At 51.8% G+C, this 21995-nt stretch overlaps 1 protein-coding gene across 2 annotated transcripts in view; it reads left to right on the forward strand.

Moving 5' to 3' along the window:
* Nucleotides 1-21995, forward strand: part of PDGFRB (platelet derived growth factor receptor beta) — a 60247-nt gene that overhangs the window by 14572 nt on the left and 23680 nt on the right. Inside the window, exons 2-7 of one of the 2 annotated variants that reach the window (XM_030571726.1) lie at nucleotides 1478-1813; nucleotides 15054-15127; nucleotides 17153-17449; nucleotides 17984-18250; nucleotides 20282-20409; nucleotides 20526-20700. In XM_030571726.1, the coding sequence (XP_030427586.1) occupies nucleotides 1719-1813; nucleotides 15054-15127; nucleotides 17153-17449; nucleotides 17984-18250; nucleotides 20282-20409; nucleotides 20526-20700 (1036 nt within the window). In that variant the 5' untranslated portion in view covers nucleotides 1478-1718. The remainder of the gene's footprint in view (nucleotides 1-1477; nucleotides 1814-15053; nucleotides 15128-17152; nucleotides 17450-17983; nucleotides 18251-20281; nucleotides 20410-20525; nucleotides 20701-21995) is intronic. The other variant, XM_030571727.1, reaches the window with a different exon arrangement.

Here is a 21995-nt window from a genome sequence, read left to right on the forward strand (position 1 = left end):
CTCCTTTACTATAAATCACGGCAAAATACTGACACAGTGGTCACATTTTACCTTTTTAAGTCTTGCAATCCAAGATTTTTCAGGGGTCTCAGTAGCCTGGAGGGTTGGTTAGTTGTTTTGCAAATAGAGACATCCAGGGGCCCCAAAATACCCACTCCCCCAGCAAGGGGATCCTTGAACCAGCCCTGCCCTAAAGGCTCAAAAGCTAGAACCCAAGAGAACCCTACATTTATTTTCAATCTCATGCATTTTAAGCCAACCTCTTGATTTTGAGGGGGGGAGGGGCAGACTTGAGCGGTACTGTGTGTGATGCTTACTTCACTCATGGTTGCAAGAGCTGTGAGATCATGAGTGCTGGAGACGGGGAGCAAAAGGGCCATTGCCACCCCACCTTTTAAACGGAGGGGAGGCAGATCCCCCTCTTTAGAGAACCCAAACTCAGCAGGGCACAAGGAGGGAGAGGGGTCAGAGGACCCAGGCCTTCCCCACTACATCGGCCCATGACAAGAGCAGGTGGTGTAACGGTGGAGTCCCTTCCCCATGGGCAAGACAGAGGGGCAGCTGGGCCAAATGTGAGTGAGCAGCATTGTGACCTGGCTCCCAGGATCACAACGCCACTCAGATGTGAATCAGAGAAAAGATGATCTACCCAGGCGCGTCCGAGTCCCTGTGCTAGTGCCTGAGCCAGCCTGGCGTGGAGGGCTCTCCTAGGGCATCACAGCACTGCTCTCCTGTTAGCTTCCTATGGGTCTCTGCTCGTCACACAGCCCTGGTGAGCGCTGAGGAGCAGCTACGAGCAGGCTGCACCAGGGCTGAACTGAGGTCTGGTTCTGATGGCGGCCGGTGCGCCCTTCACTATATCATGGCCATGCTCTGAGCATTGCAAGCCCCAGGCCTCTAGGCTGTGTTTGCCTTCGCGAGCCAAGCGGGACACACAGAGTCTGTGACGCTGCCTTGTTTGGAAGGCAGCCACCTGCCTTGGAAGAGGCTGCTGGAGCGTGTGTGGGGGCGCACACGCAGGGCTGCTGCTCCTTGTGGGGGTACCCAGAGTGGAGGGAGGGCTTCATTCCTCATCAGGAAACAAGTTGAGACTAGACGCCCAGGGGATTGTCTGCCTGATGCCACACTGCTGGCTGCTACCTGGCCTCATGCTGCCCCCCTCCCCCAACTTCTGCAGTCTTCCCTGTGCCCACATGGGAGATGCTTCGTTGGAAGCTGTTGCCCTGTAGAAGCACTAAGGACTGGCGTTCAGAGCAGATGCGCTACGTGCTAGTGAAGTCAGCACAATTTCTCGTCCTGTTACTCGTCCCATAAAAAGAATATCCATGACGTCACCCCTGATCCTTCACAATCTACCTCCAGTGTTAGCAAAGGCGTCTTTGGCTTAATAACATCCTTGTGCAAGATCATTGCCAAGAAGGGGTGGAAATGTCATGAATCAGTGTGATCCAGTACTAATCTGATAACGCTCCTCCAGGTAATGTTGCAACGTGGTCAGAGATGGATAACATGAGCACATGGAGTCTCCAAGAAAAGGCAGGATGTTTTCCCCAGACAGAGGATGTACCAATGACTAACATTAAGCTGAGTGAGGAAGTGGACCTGACCTTGTTCCCACCGCAGGACTTCCAAAGCAAGTTCATTGCCCTAGAAGATGTGACTTTGGCTGAGCATCATTTGCCAGAGGGCGGTTGAGAAGCCACAGCTGCAACCAGCCCATGCAGACAGGAAGCGAGGGGAGAATCAGTCCCCTGAGCGCTGAGAAACAGCATGCTCCAGCGGATAGGACCCAAGCCTGGGATTCCAGAGAGGCGTGAGTCTATTCCCAGCTCAGTCAGTGACCTGGGTCATGTCATGTCACCTGTTTGCCCTTCCATCCTTTGGCTGCCTTGCCTAGTTAGGTAGTCGGGTCTTCAAAGCCTGGACCCTGTCCACGCACAGCGTAGCACGGAGGGCTCCCAGTCTTTGCTGGGGACTGTAATATTAACAGTCAATCCAAAGAGGCATGGTCAAAGGAGTTCTTTTTATTCCATCACCGCAGGCCGTGCCCAGAAAAGCAGCTACCTAGGGCCAGGGCTGTGATACCATGTAATAACTGCGCCATGCCTGGCTCTAGACAGAGTTCTCAGACCTTCCTTTCCATGGGCTTGTAAACTGGAAAGCACCAGCGCTGCCCCTGTCCTTGATCTCATCCGGCTTGCTGTGCAGAATGTCTCCACTGATCAACAGGAGCCACCCCTGCCTTGTGCTTGCTGACTGCAGACAGACGGGTTTAGAGATGAGATAAGATATGACAATCCGGGCATGGTACAGATGCATAGAAGAAGGTAGCTTTGTGTCCTGGTCCCATTTTGTCTACATCCCCAATGCTTGGATTCAGTTCAGGGGTCCTGGGTCGGGCCCATCTCAGGGTAGCTGGGGGGGGGCGTGGATTAGAATCCCAGACTTCAGGCCTGTTCCAGGCCTGTCATTTTGGAACGAAGCACCGAGGCAAGAAGCGAATCTGGAGGCTTTGGGACACTTTTCAGCACTGACCTACGGGGGTGCAATCCCACTGACTGGACCGGAGTGACAGCAGCTTAGCGCAGAGGAAAGCTCCTGCCGTCGCTGCTGCCTGTAGGAGCCAGCACAGGGCTAAGCCCCGTGCAGCAGCAGCAGCTGACAATGTGCCTTTCAGTGAGCGAAGGGCCTGCGTTTCCAATCCAGCCTGGGCTGCGTCCCAGAGCCAAGTGACCTCCCGTCTCCTCTCCCAGCCAAATTCCTCTTTTAGAATAATAAACAGTTCAGCTCAGAAAACCTCCCCTGACAGGCTGCTAACAATTTCCCTTTGCACAGCCCTCTGGGGCAGAGATAGGGAGGCTGGGCAGCACTGGCATGGTCAGAACCACGTTTATCTCCCCTGTGGGGTGGGGGAGGCCTATGCCGATGTTTAGAGAACTCCAGCCTGGCTGGTTTGAACCCCACCCTGTCGCCATTGGGTGCTGGGATGAGGGAGGGGAGGAAGGCTACTTGCTGTAAAGTTGGGAGGAGTCCGCTGCCCCGCTTAGCAGGGACAGTCAAGTTGGCGGGGGGGGGAGAGAAGCGAAAGCTGTGTCCTAGCCCTGAACCAAGCCAGTGGATCCCCCCACTCTCTCTTTCCTCCTGCTCCTGGTTGGTGCAGAGAGCCAAGCCCTGGAGTGGGAGGCTGCAGCGGTTCATTCCAGGGGCCCCGGTGGCAGTGGAATTTCCAAAGACACCTCCGGGAGCAGGGTCACTAGGTGGAGCGGTGTCTATCTGGGGCTGGGAGAGGAGGAGAACAGCCTTTCAGCTGCTCCAGGCCAGGGCAAGAGGGTGTGACGTTTGGGTTCTGATCCGAACTGCCCCCCACAGCTGGAGGACAAAGGGGATATGAAACTTCATGCACCAGGACTTAAGGCAAGTGGCCTCTATTAAGAGCCACGATGAGAGATTCATGGAGAGCAATTACCACACACCTGCTTACTGACTGGGGAGGGCTGTCTCTTACTTTGGAACATCTGGTGCTGGCCTGGGCTAGGACCTCAGGTCTGAGCTAGTCTGGCAATTCCTTTACGTCTGCCTTCTGGTCTCTGAGCACTTGCAGCACGCTCGGGTCACAGGAGCAGCCTTTTCATACAATCATAGAGTTCAAGGCCAGAAGGGGCTGCCAGACTATTGTCTGACCTCCTGTATAACACAGGCCACTAAACGTCCCCGCCCGCACCCCCAGCCACTCCTGTATGGAGCCCAGTAACCTAGATTAGACTGAAGTGCTGCAGCCCTCCAGACACTGAACTAGCATGCCCCAGCTCAGCGAACAGGCTTTTCTCTGCAACCAGGAGGGCTAGAAACTTGTTGGGGTCTCGATAAAAGTCGAGGGTCTCACCCTTATTCCAGGAGATGAGCTAGGAGGAAAGAAGCAAATATCACAAGAATCGCAATATGCCTGCTAGAGCTGGCAGTCCTGCAAGCCACCGCAACGCCCACTTCCTGAGACACTTTCCCAGCTCCAGATGCAAAAGTCTGGGGCTAATTATTTGGGTTAGGTTTGAGGAGGTCAAACCTGACAACATTTGATGGGATCCATGTGTCATGCACGGAGCCTTTGGCTGGGTAGTAAAGCCTGTGTGTGTGTGAGAGAGAGAGAGAGAGACAGAGTGCCATCTTTGTGACAACAAGATGAATCTGGATAATAAAATACACTCCAGCCTCCAGAAAGACGCCATGTAAATAAAAACCAAACACACTCCCTCAATGACAGTGTCTCCTCCTCTCCTTTCCATCCTCGAGGCCAAGGAGAACATGCCAGCTGTGTAGTAAAGCAACTGGAGAAGATATTAAGCATTTCCTGTAAGATGGGAAGGGTCTGTGTGCGCCCCTCACTCTGCCAGGGCGGATATACAAAGGCAAGGTCACTGCAGTCAGTGAGATGTCGCCATCTGTACGCCGTACGGGAAGCGTCTCCGATGGAAATGCCTTCTTGCAAACAGCAGGTTTATTAAAACCTGCTACGAAGGCAGCCAGAGGCACGGGAAGGAGTCTGCTGACAGCGCTGTCCTGACTGCTCTTTGGGCAAATGTTACTGGTGTTGTTTCAGTGTTGAACTGTGTTCTGAGGCCCAGTTCCCGACACCTTTCCTGGGAGGACGTAGCTGGTGGATTCACCAGTGGTCAGGCTGGATCTGGTAGTGTTCACTATTTTCATTAGTGACTTGGATAATGGAGTGGTGCGTATGCTTCTAAAGCAGCATTTCTCAAATGTGGCCCCAGGGGTTTTTCTTGTGGCCACAGCCTCTTGGGCAGTGGACGAAGGGGGGTGGGGGAGGAAAGCAATCACCCCTTCCCTGAGGCCACCAGTAAGGGTTGAGCCCTGCCTCCTTCTGGAGCCACAAACGCCAGCAGAGCAGACAGTCTGTGTGAATTCCCCACTTTTTCAGGGGCAGTGGGGCTCAGGCTTCCAGCTTCAGCCCGGGGTGTTGGGTGGCAGGCTTTGGCCATGGGGCTTCAGGCTCCATCCCCTGGCCGAGGGGCTTCAGGCTCTGTTTCTGGGCTCACTACCACCACCATCACCCATGGCCCCAGCTGCCTTCCCCAGCCTTCCATTGCCCTTGGCCCCCTCTGCCTCCCTACTCACCTCTCCATTCAGAGCTTAATTTGTCCCCCAGCTTGCCAGAGCTGAGTAAGTCTGCCGTGATAGTAACAAACCGACAAATATCAGCTTTCACAGGAGCAGACTTACTAGCTAGCAAGTCTAAAACAAAAACAAAAAACCAGCAACAAAACCCCCCAAAAGAAACAACAACAACAAAAGAGAAGAACATGCAAGGCACCTTATTTTGTTTCTATTCTGTTTAGGTCCACTAAAGAATAGAGACAACTGTACATTATTTTTATTACTGAGTCTGAAAAAAACTCTACATAAATAAATTACAATGATTTGGACAGGGATATGTGCATATTTATTTGTTTTTCCTAAAGTTAATTAAGTATTTTAGGAAAAATTGTCAGTGTCCACCAGCCAGAGTTCGTGGCCACGCTCTGAGGCCACCAAAAAATTTCTTTTGAGAACCCAAATGTGTGACAATACCACACTGGGAGGGGCTGCAAGCACGCTGGAGGACAGGATTAGGACCTTGATACATTGGAGAATTGTTCTGAAATCAACAATGTTAATTCAATAAAGACAAGGGCAAATTACTACAGTTGGGATGGCACAATCAAATACACAATTACAACCTGGCGAATAGCTGGCTAGGGGACAGTACTGCAGAAAAAGATGTGGGGTGATAGTGGATCACCAAGTGAATGTGAGCCCGCAGTGTGATGGAGTTGCAAAATAGGCTGATTATCATTCTGGCATCTATAAACAGGATTGTGGTATGCAAGACATGGGAGGTAATTGTCCCATTCTGCTTGGCACTGGGGAGGCCTCCACTGGAGGACGGTGTCCAGTTCTGGGTGCCGCATGTTAGGAAAGATGTGGACAAATTGGAGAGAGTCCAGAGAAAAGCAACGAAAATGATACAAGGCTTAGAAAACCTGACCTGTGAGGAAAGATTTAAAAAACTGGGCATGTTTAGCCCTGAGGGGGAGTGGGGCGGGGTCCTAATAACAGTCTTCATATATGGTAAAGGCCGTTATAAAGAGGACAGTTAGCAGTTATTCTCCATGTCCACTGGAGGTAGAATAAGAAGTCATGAGCTTAAGTTGCAGCAAGGGAGATTTAGGTTAGGTATTAGGAAAAATGTCTTAACTCTAATAGTTAAGAACTGGAATAAGTTACCAGTGGAAGTTGTGGACTCCCCGTCATTGGAGGTTTTTCAGAACGGGTTAGACAAGCACGTGTCAGGGATGCTCCGGGTTTACTTGCTCCTGCCTCAGCGCTGGGAGCTGGACTAGATGACTGCTCAAGGTCCCTTCCTACCCTACACTTCTACGATTCTGTGTCCAGTAGCAAGTAATACCTTACGCCATGAGTGACCCCCATTGCAATCAAAGGAAATACTCATGGAGTAAAGTGCTACTCAGCATGAGGGATGTGGATCAAAGCCGGGCCTTAGGTGAGTTTAATAGTGATCATCTTTAGATCCTCTTTAAATCAAGACTGGATGTCTTTCTAAAAGAGCTGCCTTAGCTCAAACAGAAGCTATGGGCTCATTGCATAGATTGGGCCCTGTCTTAACACAGGAGGCCAGACTAAGGCCCCTTCTGGCCTTAAAATCTGAGTAACAAACCTTGTTGAAGGTGGATTGTGGAACAAAATCAATTGTTTGTTTTTACCTTTACTGCACAGTTAAGAAATATAAAGATGGCTAGCTAGCAATCTCTCTATCCCTTCTTAGAGAAGTTGACTAGTGATCTTACAGAAGTTTGCAACCTAAGCAACATCTCACTCTTCTCCACAGAGGTGTGTCTACTAGCAAAGAAAAACCCAGATGACTTGGGATCTTGGGGCTCAGGCTCTCATGGCCAGCAGTGGGGCTGTTTCATTGCTGTATAGATTTCAGGCTGGAGAGCTCTGGGCACTCCCAACCCACAGGCTCCTAGAGCCTGGGCCTCAGCATGAGCCCAGAAGCCTACACAGCAATGAAACAGCCCGAGCTCCATAAGCCTGAGTTGGCTGCATGGGCCAGACATGGGTTTTTCTTTGCTGTGTAGACATACCCTAAGAGCTCTGACTCGCTCTCTGGGAAATATACCTCTGAAAAAGCAGGAAAGAAAGAAAAATAAAGCTTTGGGGAAAGTTGCTGAATAAGTCAGCAACCTGGCAGGATTTGCTGGTAAATCAGTTCTTTTCAAGCCAAAGCAAGAGAATAACAAAAACAGTGGATGACTGCACGTCACTGCAAAACCATTTCCCTCTAACGCCAAGCAGACACAGGCACAGCCACATGGACAAGATGCAATGCCTCGGTGCAGTACCTAGAGCCAGTGTCAGCGACATTTTGTGTGCCACTCCTGCAGCATTATTTCTTTAGATACTGGCATGACAAAGAGACACCTGATCAGGTTCACACGGTTAATGAGATCACAAGCAGAGAGCTGCATTTGCATTTGTCTCTTCATTAGCTCCAGCTCAACATTCCCCCGTGCTTTGCGAGGTGGGTGGTAGTGCCGGTGAGAGGTGGTTCAGCCCATTACAGTGGTCAGGCGCAACTTTGGAGTTCAGGTCTGGATCTGAGCTTTCTCAAAGTTCAGAGGTGCTGGATCCAAGGCCCACCTCTTGTTAACTCATCAGGTAGCCGTGCCTAGGAGGTGGCTTGCCGTTAGGGATGGGGTTCCATGCTCTGGGTCTGTTCAGTGTTACTGCCCCTTTTGGATTCAGTGGCCGCGCGGGGTGAGATGGTCTGTATGGGCTCCTCCCTGTCACAGAGAGTTTTCCCACCAGGGTTTTTAGTGAGGACCCTTGTACTGTATCTGAGAGCAGGAGGAAGGGTTTGGTCAGACTCCTGGGTATTTTGGACCATGGCATAGCGCAGCAATTCTCAAACTTTAGCAACCCAAGGACCCCCATTTTGATTTAAAAATTTTCAAGGACCCCTTATGCCACCCCTTCACTGAGGCCCCACACCTGTCCTGCTCCTTCTCCGAGCCCTCACCTCCTGTTCACTCCATCCCCAACAACCTCTGTCGCTCGATTTCCCCAACCCTCACTCACTTTCACCAGGCTGGGGCAGGGGGTTGGGATGCAGGATGGGGGTGCGGGCTCTGGCTGGGGGTGCGGGCTCTGGAGTGGGGCTGGGATGAAGAGTTTGGGGTGTGGGAGGGGACTCTGGGCTGGGGCAGGGGGTTGGGGGATAGGGGGTGAGGGTTCCAGCTGGGGGGGTGGACTCTGGGATGGGACCAGGGAAGAGGGGTTTGGGTGCAGGAGGGAGCTCTGGGCTGGGGTTGGGGTGGAGAGTGCAGCTCCATGAGGGAATTTGGGTGTGGGATGGGACAGGCGGTTGGGGTACGGGGTCCTGGCAGTGCTTACCATGACTCCCGGAAGCAGCTGCCAGGATCCTGTGGCCCCTAGGCATAGAAGCAGCCAGTGGGGCTCCACGCGCTGCCCTTGCGCCCACAGGCACCGCCCCTGCAGCTCCCATTGGTCATGGTTCCCAGCCAATAGGAGCCGCAGAGACGGCACCCAGGCGGGGGCAGCACGCAGCACCTTTCTGGCCACCCCTGTGCCTAGAAGCCACAGGGTCCTAGTGGCTGCTTCTGGGAGCCGCGCAGAACCAGAGTAGGTAGGGAGTCTGCTTGGGAGGGAGGGGGAAGAGTTGAGCAGTGGGGGTCGATGAACCCCAGTTTGACAAACAGTGCATAGTGTCCATCTCTCTGGGCATGTACCTCTGGGACTCACAATGGAAACCATATGGCACTAGCCCACCATAGCAGAGGGAGACTGACAATGCCCACCTTTCAGATACCACTGAAAGCCCAAGAGAACAGCAATGCTGGGAGATGATCCAGCCACCCTCTCCCCACTCCACCTTCCTGAAAAACTTCCCTGCTGTCCATGTTTGAGGAACCAGGCTTCCTCCAACAGCAAGCGAGAGGGGGATTTGCAGCCTGCACTGTTTGCTGAATAGGGTCCCAGTTCCAATGGATTCTTCTCCCACTTTTTTTTCCCCAGAGCCCATCCCTTTGTTTCCTATTGTCTTTCCTCATGGTCAGTGGGGACACCTGCTCCTTTCATCCATTCTTTTCTTTCACTTTTTCAAATATTTGTCCCAGCATCTGCAGAGATAGATGGTTGTGCTGAAACAGGGAAAAAGCCTCAGCACACGGAGCTCACTTGATTTCATATGTCCCATCACCTATACTGCACAAGGATGCCTGAGCCAACAGCTAGGCTTGGTAGAAAATTTACCATGATCATTTTTTTTTCGGAGGGGAAGTCAGGGTTTTAACTAAATGAAAATGTGTGTGGTAAGGTCTACTTTCCTCCAAAACTTTCAATATTTTGCAAGAAAACCCAAACCACCCAAAATGTATTTGTTTTTCAACAGAAAGTTGGATTTTTCAGGAGAAAAAGAACCCAGGGTCCACCTTTCACCCCTACTCTTGAGCAAGGGGAGAAGAGAATAAGGAAAGAAGGGAGAGAGAGCAGGGCTCTGTGGCTGATCCAGTTCAAAGGAGTGAGATTTCAAAACAAACAAACAAACAAACAAAAACAATGAGCAAGATGTGACTCATAGACTTTAAGGTCAGAAGGGACCATTATGATCATCTAGTCTGACCTCCTGCAAAAAGCAGGCCACAGAATCCTACCCATCCACTTCCATAACAAACCCCTAACCTATGTCTGAGTTACTGAAGTCTTCAAATTGTGGTTTGAAGACCTCAAGCTGCAGAGAATCTTCCACCAATGACCCATGCCCCACGCTGCAGAGGAAGGCGAAAAACCTCCAGGGCCTCTGCCAATCTGCCCCGGAGGAAAATTCCTTCCCGACCCCAAATATGGCGATCAGCTAAACCCTGAGCATGTGGGCAAGACTCACCGGCCAGCACCCAGGAAAGAATTCTCTGCAGTAACTGAGATCCCATCCCATCCAACATCCCATCAGAGACCACTGGGCATACTTACCTGCTGATAATCAAAGATCAATTGCCAAAATCAGGTTATCCCATCATACCATCCCTTCCATAAACTTATCAAGCTTAGTCTTAAAGCCAGATATGTCTTTTGCCCCCACTACTCCCCTTGGAAGTCTATTCCAGAACTTCACTCCTCTAATGGTTAGAAACCTTCGTCTAATTTCGAGTCTAAACTTCCCAGTGTCCAGTTTATACCCATTTGTTCTTGTTTCCACATTGGTACTAAGCTTAAATAATTCCTCTCCCTCCCTAATATTAATCCCTCTGATGTATTTATAAAGAGCTAGCATATCTCCCCTCAACCTTCTTTTGGTTAGGCTAAACAAGCCAAGCTCTTTGAGTCTGCTTTCATAGGACAGGTTTTCCATTCCTTGGATCATCCTAGTAGCCCGTCTCTGAACCTGTTCCAGTTTGAATTCATCCTTTTTAAACATGGGAGACCAGAACTGCACACAGTATTCCAGATGAGGTCTCACTAGTGCCTTATATAACGGTACTAACACCTCCTTATCTTTGCTGGAAATACCTCGCCTGATGCATCCTAAAACTGCATTAGCTTTCTTAATGGCCATATCGCATTGGCGGCTCATAGTCATCCTGTGATCAGCCAATACTCCAAGGTCCTTCTCCTCCTCTGTTACTTCCAACTGATGTGTCCCCAATTTATAACTAAAATTCTTGTTATTAATCCCTAAATGCATGACCTTGCACTTTTCACTATTAAATTTCATCCTATTACTATTACTTCAGTTTACAAGGTCATCCAGATCTTCTTGTATGATATCCCGGTCCTTCTCTGTGTTAGCAATACCTCTCACCTTTGTGTCATCCGCAAACTTTATTAGCACATTCCCACTTTTTGTGCCAAGGTCAGTAATAACAAGGTTAAATAAGATTGGTCCCAAAACTGATCCCTGAGGAACTCCACTAGTAACCTCCTTCCAGCCTGACAGTTCACCCTTCAGTACGACCCCTTGTTGTCTCCCCTTTAACCAGTTCCTTATCCACCTATCAATTTTCATATTGATCCCCATCTTTTCCAATTTAACTAATAATTCCCCATGTGGAACCGTGTCAAATGCCTTACTGAAATCGAGGTAAATTAGATCTACTGCATTTCCTTTGTCTAAATAATCTGTTACCTTCTCAAAGAAGGAGATCAGGTTGGTTTGGTACGATCTACCTTTTGTAAAATCATGTTGTAATTTGTCCCAATTACCATTGACCTCAATGTCCTTAACTACTTTCTCCTTCAAAATTTTTTCCAAGACCTTACATACTACAGATGTCAAACTAACAGGCCTATAGTTACTCGGATCACTTTTTTCCCCTTTCTTAAAAATAGGAACTATGTTAGCAATTCTCCAGTCGTACGGTACAACCACTGAGTTTACCGATTCATTAAAAATTCTTGCTAATGGGCTTGCAATTTCACGTGCCAGTTCCTTTAATATTCTTGGGTGAAGATTATCTGGGCCCTCTGATTATGTCCCATTAAGCTGTTCAAGTTTGGCTTCTACCTAATATGTGGTAATATCCACCTCCATATCCTCATTCCCATTTGTCATCCTTCCATGATCCCTAAACTCCTCATTAGCCTTATTAAAGACTGAGGCAAAGTATTTATTTAGATATTGGGCCATGCCTAGGTTATCCTTAACCTCAACTCCATCCTCAGTGTTTAGCGGTCCCACTTCTTTCTTTGTTTTCTTCTTATTTATATGGCTATAGAACCTTTTACTATCGGTTTTAATTCCCTTTGCAAGGTCCAATTCTACTTGGCTTTTAGCCTTTCTCACTTTATCCCTACATGTTCTGACCTCACTAAGGTAGCTTTCCTTGCTAATCCCGCCCATCTTCCGCTCCTTGTAGGCTTTCTGCTTTTTCTTAATCACCTCTCTGAGATGCTTGCTCATCCAGCTTGGTCTGCAACTCCTGCCTATGGATTTTTTCCCCCTTCTTGGGATGCAGGCTTCCGATAGTTTCTGCAGCTTCGACTTAAAGTAATTCCAGGTCTCCTCCGCCTTTAGATCCACAAGTTCTTCAGTCCAATCCACTTCCCTAACTAATTTCCTTAATTCTTTAAAGTCGAAAACCCTAGTCCCAGATCTATTTTTGTTTATCCTTCCATCTAGTTTGAACTGAATTAGCTCATGATCACTCGAACCAAGGTTGTCCCCTACAACCATTTCTTCTATGAGGTCCTCACTACTCACCAAAACCAAATCTAAAATGGCATCCCCTCTTGTTGGTTCTTCAACTACTTGGTGAAGAAATCCATCAGCTATCACATCCAGAAAAATCTGAGCCCTATCATTGTTACTAGCACTTGTCCGCCAGTCTATATCTGGGAAGTTAAAGTCTTCCATGATCACAAAATTCCCATTAGTGTTTACTTCATTAAACAAGGTCTCTATCCATATCCAAATCAGATCCCGGTGGTCTGTAGCACACCCCAAGCACTATCTCAGGGGAGGATCTAGTAGCTTTCTTTCCCAGTGTGATTTTTGCCCAGACAGACTCGGTCTTATCTATTCCATCACTTCTTATTTCTTTACAGTTAACCTAATCGTTGATATACAATGCTGCTCCACCATCTTTGCCTTTATTTCTGTCTTTTCTAAACAGCACATAGTCTTCAATACCTGTACTCCAGTCATGACTACTATTCTACCATGACTACTATTCCACCACGTTTCTGTTATCCCTATAATATCTGGTTTCACTTCCTGTATCAGTAGCTCTAGTTCCTCCATTTTGTTACCTAGGCTCCTCGCATTAGTGTACAGACATCCTAATTTTTGCCGTTTGGCTTTACTGACATTCTTTACCCGGTTAGTCACAGACATCTTACCACCAGCATCACCTATTAGACTGGTATCTACACTACCCTTCCTCCTTATGTCAATTCTTCTGTCCACGGCTGTATCCGCTCTTTGTTGTCTTCCCTCTCAAGGTCAAATTCTGGCGTGGAGATTACCTGGACATCTCCCAACCATCTCCCCCAAATTCCTAGTTTAAAGCTCTCTTAATCAGTTGGGCGAGTCTCCATCCTAGAAGTCTATTTCCCTCCTTACTCAGGTGAAGTCCATCCCGAGACAACAGTCTTCTGTCCATAAATGCTTCCCAGTGGCCGTACATCCCAAAGCCCTCCTTATAGCACCACTGCCTGAGCCATCTGTTGATCACCATAATCTTGTCGCACCTTTGTTGCCCTTCTCTAGGAACCGGCAGAATCCTACTGAAGATCACCTGAGCCTCGATTTCCTTAAGCGTCTTCCCCAGTCTGGCACAGTCTCCCTTGATATGTTCCAGCGAGAATCTAGCAGTATCATTCGTTCCCACATGAAGGACAATCAACGGATTCTTCCCCGCTCCCATTAGGATCCTTTTCAGCCTCAGGTCCACATTCCGTATCTTAGCACCCGGCAGACAGCACACCCTTCTGTTCTCTGGATCAGCTCTAGTTACAGGCCTGTCTATTCTTCCCAGTAAGGAGTCTCCAATCACGTAGACCTGCCTTTTCCTGGTGACAGTGTGATTCTCCGGTCTATCCCCTGCTCCCACTGGCTGCAAGTCCTCCAGATTGCTATTCGCCCTTGCAATCCTCTGCAACCCTTCCTGTATTCTCCTCGGGCTCATATTTGGTGTTGTCTCCATTGACTCCTCCCCTCTTCCTGTAGGACTAGCAGCTCTTCTCTTTTTCCTTGACCTCTCTCCTTCAGCGACCACCTGCTGTGCCACTTCTTCATTTTCCAACTCTGCAAACCTGTTCCTGAGTTCTATTTCTCCTTCACTGGCCCGTCTTTTCCTCTGCCTGGTTCTCTTAGTCACATGCTTCCACCGTCCACTTTCCTCACCCAGCCGTCTCTCCTCAGAATTCTTAGGTCCTGCTTCCATCTGCAAGTCTGAGCTTATCCCTTCAGCCTCCTCATGTCTTTGCTCCATCATCTGCTTGAACTCCCTTCTAAACTCGACCAGAGTTTCCACCTGCATCTCCAGTCCTCGGATCTTTTCTTCCATCAGCTCTATCAGGCGGCACTTCATGCAGACAAAACTCTTTTCAGGTACTCCCTCCAGGATCATGTACATGCCGTAGCTTCCACATCCAGTTATCCTCATTGTATCTTTCACTGCTGCCTCTGTATCAGTCATGGCCTTCCCACCTAAAACCTGCTAGTCAAAAAACGAAACAAAACAAAAACACACACACACACACACACACACACACACACACAACAGGCACCCGAACACTGGCAGACCACCACCCACTCCCTTCACTAGTCTGTCAGTTCCTCAGCCTAGGTCTCTTAGTCTCCCCCGCAACCTCCCCTGCAACCCATTTCACTGAAACACTCAGCAAAATCCCTGCTCAGAAGAGATGCTTTAGAATCAGCCTCTAAGTGACTCCAGAACGAGGGAAACTAGGTAGGCCTGCAAAGAGTGAGGGATAGAGAGAAATTCACATTGGACCATGGCCTGTGGCCTCAGAAGATTGGAAGGAAACATGAGACTCTTGGCATGCTGGCTGCCAGCGAGGGATGCCCTGACACAGCCCCTGTACAGTTTGCTCCTAGTGGTTTCACGGCCAAGGCCCTGTCTGTGTGTTTGAAAGAGTCACCTAGAATGCCCCAGGGATAGCCTTCAGCAGAGGAGAATCAACAGCCAAAGTAATGTCAGAATAACAAGATAGGTCCTTTTGCCTGGTGTATTCACCTGTGGCCTGATAGTTCTCAAGAAGAGGCTGGGGGCAGATGTTGGGGTTAGGGGCCCCAGCGAGGGGGACCCCAGGAAGCTTGAGAAGGGGAGTAAACTCCACAAGTCTGGAATGTCATCATCCAAGTCCCTTGGAAACATGAAATAAAAGGTCCTGCTCCCTGGGGACTGCACTGAGCTGGTCTGGGGGCTGAGCGGGGGTAGTTAGGAGTCCTTTCTGATCTTGGTATCGTTGCACTAATTCTGGGTTGCTTTGGATAGGACGTGGCCTGCAGTGCAGCTGAACCCCGCCATGCTGCTTCCATCTCTGAAGATGTTCCTCCTCTTCCTCGCAGGTGAGCGTGTGGCTGGGTGTGAGGATGACTCTTTGCTAACGTGTGAATTCCTCAAGGACACTTCCTGCTACAGGGACAGAATAAATGGGGCAACAGGGGGCAGTGGGGCTGGGATGAACACACACACCTCTGCACCCACCATCCCATGCATAGACATCCACACACATCCCTGAACAGGTAGACAAACACTCACACCAGCATCCCTATTTAAAGGGCCAGTGTCACACATTTCTGGCCCAAATTGGGGCCTAATTTCCTTCTCCTATGGGCCTTTGATGCATGTGAGCTGTGTCAAGAGGAGGATTCCAGGGGCTACACGCGTGTCTCTCACATGTTTTTGGGGTGCTCTGCCAGCCTAGGGTTGAACAATTCTTAGAAGCTGAGTCAGGACTCAGCTGCTATCGCATGCAGGGGATGAGGCAGGTATCCCCACAGTCATTTGCTGCAGGCTCTCCGGCTCACTGAATCTTCCCTCCGAGGTACATGCACAATAGGGCAAAAACTGGGCTTCAAAAATTGTTCTCCCTCTTCACTGCTCTGGGCCGGTGAGGTGCTTGTAGCTCAGCCTGGGACCTCACCTCAGCTGCACCCCGCCTGCCGGTGGGAACGCAATGCTTTAGGAGCCCTGGGCAGGAGGGTACTGGGTGGAATCTTGTGTGTGCCCTCCAGTTCCAGGGTGCTCCTTCCGCCAGGGACACATGTGCAGGGACAAGTCTGAGCAAAGAGCGCAGCTAGGAATTGCTGACGGGGAGTGGCACAGGAAGCAATTCAGGAAGAAGTTGCCTTCTGTATCGCTTCCAAAGGATTTCCTGGAAAGTTTATTTTTGCTCCTCTTTTTTATTTTTTAAACAACATGGTCCAACCTCCTCCATGTCTCTTCCCACATGGCCCCGTGGGAACAAAGCCGACGGGGAGGGAGCTCCCGAGCAGTCCAACTGTCACAGCTAACACGGGACTCTTCTGGGCCTTCAGAATATGCATCTGAGACCCTCAGTGAGGAGGGAGTGGGGAAAATTGCCGCAGAGCCAGGGTCATTTCTGTGGCGCGTGCACTGTTGGCTATAAATGCAGCTCTTGGACTCAGCATTTCTGGGACAAATAGACCAGAGCAAGGGGATTCATAGGAAGCCCGGCTCTCAGCAGGCTGTGAGGGGCCCTCTGGCTGCTACCTGGCCAGAGTCTCACAGCACTGTCCACCCCAAAAGACTCCCCCCTGACCCAAGACTCTGAGGGCAGGTGTAAAGGCATCACGCTGTTAGATGATGCATTTGGCTCAGTGCGCAAACTTTTAGCATCCAAGTTTTCAAAGGCTGGTGCCTGACTCACACCCAGACAGTTTGCACACTCATTGGCTGTACCTTCTCATCCGGAATTTGCACATGAAAACTGAGCTCTACAGCCCCTTGGGGTGCACTGTTACCTCGTATACATGGGAGGTGGTCAGTAAGGTACAGCGCAACACTGGGGGTTGAGAGGACTTGGGTTCTATTCATGCTGGGCCTTAGTTTTCCCATCTGTAAATGGGGATAATAAAACGTACCTACCTCCTAGTGTTGCTGGGAGGCTAAATGCATTAAAGAGTGTAATGAGCTTTGAGATCTCCAGAGGGAAGTATACATTTGGATGGTATGGTTATTGCTGATGGCAGATATGACAGGTGTGTGCTGGCCGATGTGGGAGCTCCATTCAAAACGTGAATGGTTGAGGGGGGCAGTGGTTCTGAAGCCAGCAAGAGGATTTTGACACACGCTGTCAATCAGATGAATAGGAGTTGTGTGTCTAAATCCCCTGGTCGGTTCTGAAAACCCCAGGCTGGGTGGCAGCAGCCAACGTGTGTGTGTATTAACAGCTGCAGTGAAGCCAGCAGAGGGAGCTCCCATGTTGCTGTATGTATCTCAGCAAATGGTGACAACAGGTTACTTAACCTTACAAACCCAATACTCCTGCTCTAGGTCCTGATCCAGCCCCCATTGAGCTCAGCAGCTCCATTGCCCCCCTCTTGTTTACCCCCTGCGCCCTCTCCTAGGTTTGCCAGCCGCCGTGTCTGGAAGCAGCAAGCTGCACATTTCACCCAGCGACCCTGAAGTTGTCCTCAGTCTCTTGAGCAGCTTCTCACTGACGTGCTCCGGGGAGGCCGAGGTGGTCTGGGAACGGGACACGCAGCCCATAGCCACAACGGCGGAGTGGAGAGACGGGACCTTCTTCAGCACGCTCACGCTCTGGAACGTGACAGGCCTTGACACGGGGGAGTATGTCTGCACCTACAACCAATCCCAGAACCAGAAGCACCCGGAGAGACAAGCCGTCTATGTCTTTGTGCCAGGTAGGGGACAGAGCACCCCCATCCCCTCTCTGTGTGCATCTCTGGGGGATGGAGGCCAGTGGATGGATGGGGCTGAATTTGAAGATGGTAGAGGGGGGTTCCTCTGCTCTGCAGTAGGGCTGGCGGGGACGACAGGACCTAAGAGAATGAGCGACATGCATGGGAGGTTGGAGTCTCCTATCTGTATCGAAGTGGCCCTGCAGCCCCCCCACCCCTGGTGCAGAGGCCTGGTGCAGACCGTTAGAAGTATAGTGGCCCTAGGTTAAGGGCCCCAGGTGGGAGAAGATCATTGGAAAGAGAAAGTGAATGAAACTCGCATCTTGGAGAACAAGGTACGCACCCCCGATGGGACGTATCCCTAGTAATAACCCCAGCTGCTTCGGGAGAGAAACGTCCCTGGAATTCAACACATCCATCTCCAAGCAGAGGTGCTGTCCCATCCCGTGGCTAGTGGGCAGTTGCAATCAGGACTGAAAAGCAAGATCTTCTCCTGTCTTTTGTAACTGGATTGCCTTCCCTCTTTCCCTTCTGCAGACCCGTCCACCGTCTTCCTCCCCTCAGGCTCCGAGGAATCATTCATCTTCATCACCGGCTACAGCGAGGCCACCATCCCGTGCCGCGTGACTGACCCCCAGACCACGGTGACTCTCTATGAGAAGAAGGTGGAGAACCCAATTCCCGCAGGCTATGACAGGCAACAAGGCTTCAAGGGGTTCTTCGAAGACAAGACCTACATCTGCAGGGCAATGCTGGACGAGCGGGAGGTGGACTCTGACCCATATTACGTCTACAGAATCCAGGGTGAGCCAGTTCTTAGGTCTGTGCCAGTGGGATGGATCAGAGGGGTCTGGGCTGGGCTGTCTAAGGCAGGGGCAGCCAAACTTTTTGGCCTGAGGGCCGCATTGGGTTTTGGAAATTGTATGAAGGGCTGGTTAGGGGAGGGTGCGTAACCCAGTCCCTGCCCCCACATCCACATACACCCTCGGGACCCCTGCCCCATCCACCCCCCCACTCCCTGTCCCCTGACCGCCCCAAAACCCCTGCTGCCCCATCCAACCCCTCCTCTCCTTCCTGACTGCCCCCCCCCCGGTATCCCTGCCCCCATTCAACCCCCCTCTGACCACCCTCTGACCGCCCCACCCCCATCCACACTCCCATCCCCTGACCACCTCCCAAATTCCCCTGTCCTCTATCCAACCCTCCCTGCTCCCTGCCCCGTTACCGCGCTGCCTGGAGCACCAGTGGCTGGTGGCGCTACAGCTGTGCTGCCTGGCTGGAGCCAGGCCATGCTGCTGCCACCACCGACGCCACCGCGCAGCACAGAGACCGGGTCAGGCCTGACTCTGCAGATGCACTGCCCCAGGAGCTCGCAGCCCTGCCGCCCAGAGCACTGCGCCGATGGCGGGGCGAGCGAGCTGAGGCTGCGGGGGAGGGGGTCAGCGGGGGAGGGATGGGGGTAGCCTCCTGGGGCAGGAGCTCGGGGGCTGGGCAGGAGGGTCCCGCAGGCCAGATGTGGCCCCTGGGCTGTAGTTTGCCCACCTCTGGTCTAAGGGCAGCTTCAGCCTCTCCCCAGGCTAAATATCTCCTTTGGCTATCCCTCGATGCGAGGATGGTGTCTGCCGAGGGGGGTCATTGGTGAATTTTGAAGTGGCCGAGGACCCCAATTCTTGCCCTGCTGATTTCCTCACAGAAGTGGCAGGGTGGTCTTGGAGGAGATGTCATTGTTGGCTGGAGTGTTATGCCCTTTCTTTCCTCCTTTGTCACTCCTCTGTCTCATGAGCACGTCTGTTCTCCTCCAAGGGAGCTGTGGCTTGGTGTGTGGGGCGGCGCCACCATGTGCTGCTCCACACCGAGTCCTCCCGGTTTTCTGGGTTGATGCCTCCCTTTTTAAGGCTAAATACAGACTCCCTGCCTCAGCCTAGCACCATGGTCCCAGGGCTCTGAAAGCATCTGGCTCATCCCTGGGTGAGGCTGATGCTGCCCCTTGGGGAGTTCCCAGTGCACAGTCTGCTAGAAGTCTGCGGCCCTGCTGGAGAGATTCGGGCGCTGCTTTCTATGGGCTACATTTTGTCCTCGTTCACCTCAGTGGCTCTCCACTGGCTTTGCCATAATGAGCATGTACCATGGTAAATAAAAGCAGAATCCAGGCCTCTGGGCTCGCTCAGTCCTGAGTTTCTGCCACAGCGCTCCAGCAGCACCCCCAGGGAGAGGAACAGGCTCTCCTCTCAGGACTGCAGACCCCTGTCCTTCCCGCCCTGAGCCATTCCTAATGACAAGCTCTGATGGCAGGCGTAGTGCTCAGCGTGGGCCCATGCACTCCTTCCCTCCAGCTCCAGCTCCTGGGGAAGGGAACGTTCTCACAGGGCGGTAAAGTGGGCACAAGGTGGAACATGTCAGAGCCACGCTGGATTCCATCGAGAACATGGCTTCCTCTTTGCCTCCCCCTACAGAATTCTCCTGGCTCCCCAGAGGTCCCTGGGCTCCCCAGGATCTCTTTAAGATCATGTCCCTGCCCGACTCCAGAGTGCTGGTCAGAGTCTGGGACATTCTGCCATTGAACTCAGCTGAGATTGTAATCCCTGTTCATTTGTATTTGCAGTAAAGCCTAGTGGCCAGAGCCCTGTAACGCTAGGCGGTACATGGCCGTCTTTGCCCCAGAGAGCTTACAGGCTGAGTAAAAGACAAGAGACACCAGGTGGATGCAGACAGATGGGGAACAAGGAAGCCATGAGACAATGATGGGAGGCAGTGGTCCCAGCATGCCACTTGCCTAGGGTTTGGCTCTCCCAAGCATTGATTCACCCCCCTGCTGTTTCACTCCCTCCTCTTTAGTCTCGTCCCTCAATGTTTCCATCAGCGCAGTGCAGGCTGTGGTGAGGCGAGGCGAGAACATCACCGTGATGTGCACTGTGAGCGGCAACGAAGTGGTCGATTTCAGCTGGTTTTACCCTCGCCAGGAGGTAAGTGCTGCAGCCCGCGCTCTGTAACCGGCCTGGCAGTTCCTCTCCTTGCCTGGTCTGGCGGTCTCATCATTGCTGATCTCGCGGGGCGGGGGTCTCCTCTCTCCCCTGCGCAGGCCGGTAAGGCGGTGGAGCCTGTGACGGACTTCTTGCCTGGATCCAGCCATGACATCCGCTCCACGGTGACCATCCAGAACGCAGAGCTGGAGGACGCCGGCACCTACATGTGCCATGTCTCTGAGGTCTACCACCAGAATACAGACAAGAAGGACATTGAGGTCAACGTGATCGGTGCGTTGCCACACTCTTGGGGCCAGCTAGCTCTGGACACAGCTAGCCCTCCAACCTCTCTCTCCCCAAGCCACACACACCTGGATTCATTCCTCTTCCACATGGCCCTGGCAACCCCTGCTCTCAGAAAGTCACTCACCCCCCACCCTCCACAAGAGGCCTAGAATCATCCCCACTTGCTCCCACATATAGGAGAACCCCAGCATCTTGCTTATAGCCATGGGCAAGAGACAATGAGCTATTCATCCATGCTGGGCCTGGGAGCTCTGAGGCCCCTTGAGATATGGCTGGAACTCTGCTGCAGCCTCCCTTGGATACAGGAGCTGACTCAGCTAAACGCACTCGCCTAGTGTCGCTGTGTGTGTAATTCCTCTCATCTTTAACTGGATTTTATTGAGTGAAACCTTCCCCTTCAGAATAACAAACTCCTCCCCTGCTGTGAGCTTTGCTAGCTTTCTAGAAGCCCTCCGTCTCCAGAGCACCCCTCACAGACCCTGGAAGGCCCATCCTCCAATTTGATCCAGATCAAATTGCCCTGAGATTTCAGGGGCATTGGGCCATCTCTACCCTTAACAGAGACAGATGTGTATCCATGTGGCAAGTAGCCAGATCCGCCCCCTAGGGTGACTAGGTGTCTGGTTTTGGATCAGAACTCCTGGTCAAAAAGGGATCCTGGCGGCTCCAGTCAGCACCACTGACCGGGCTGTTGACTGTCCAGTTGGTGCCACTGCACAGCAGGGCTGGCAGGCTCCCTGCTAGCCTCCATGTCCTGAGGTTCCCAGGAAGCAGCGTCATGTCCCCCTTCCAGCTCCTACACGTAGGGGAAGCCAGGGTGCTCTGCATGCTGCCCCACCCCAAGCACCACCCCCGCAGCTCCCATTGGCTGGGAACCATGGCCAATGGGAGCTGCAGAGGTGGCGCCTGCAGACAGGGCAGCGTACAGAGCCGCCTGGCCATGCCTCCGCATAGAAGCCGGAGAGAGAACATGCTGCTGCGTCCGGGAGCTGCTCGAGGTAATCACCACCCTGAGCCTGCACCCCTGAGCCTCCCCCGCACCTCAAATCCCTGCCTCAGCCCTGATCACCCCTCCTGCCTGCCGAACCCCTCAGTCCCAGCCTGGAGCACCTTCCTGCACCCCAAACCCCTCATCCCCAGCCCCACCCCAGAGCCTGCACTCCCAGATGGAGCCCTCACAGCCCCCCATGCCCCCAACCCCCTGCCTCTGCCTGGAGCCCCCTCTCATACTCCATACCTCTCAGGTCCATCCCTCATCTGGAGCCCCCTCCTGCACCCCA

Source organism: Gopherus evgoodei, chromosome 8, assembly GCF_007399415.2.
Source record: "Gopherus evgoodei ecotype Sinaloan lineage chromosome 8, rGopEvg1_v1.p, whole genome shotgun sequence".
NCBI lineage: Eukaryota > Metazoa > Chordata > Testudines > Testudinidae > Gopherus > Gopherus evgoodei.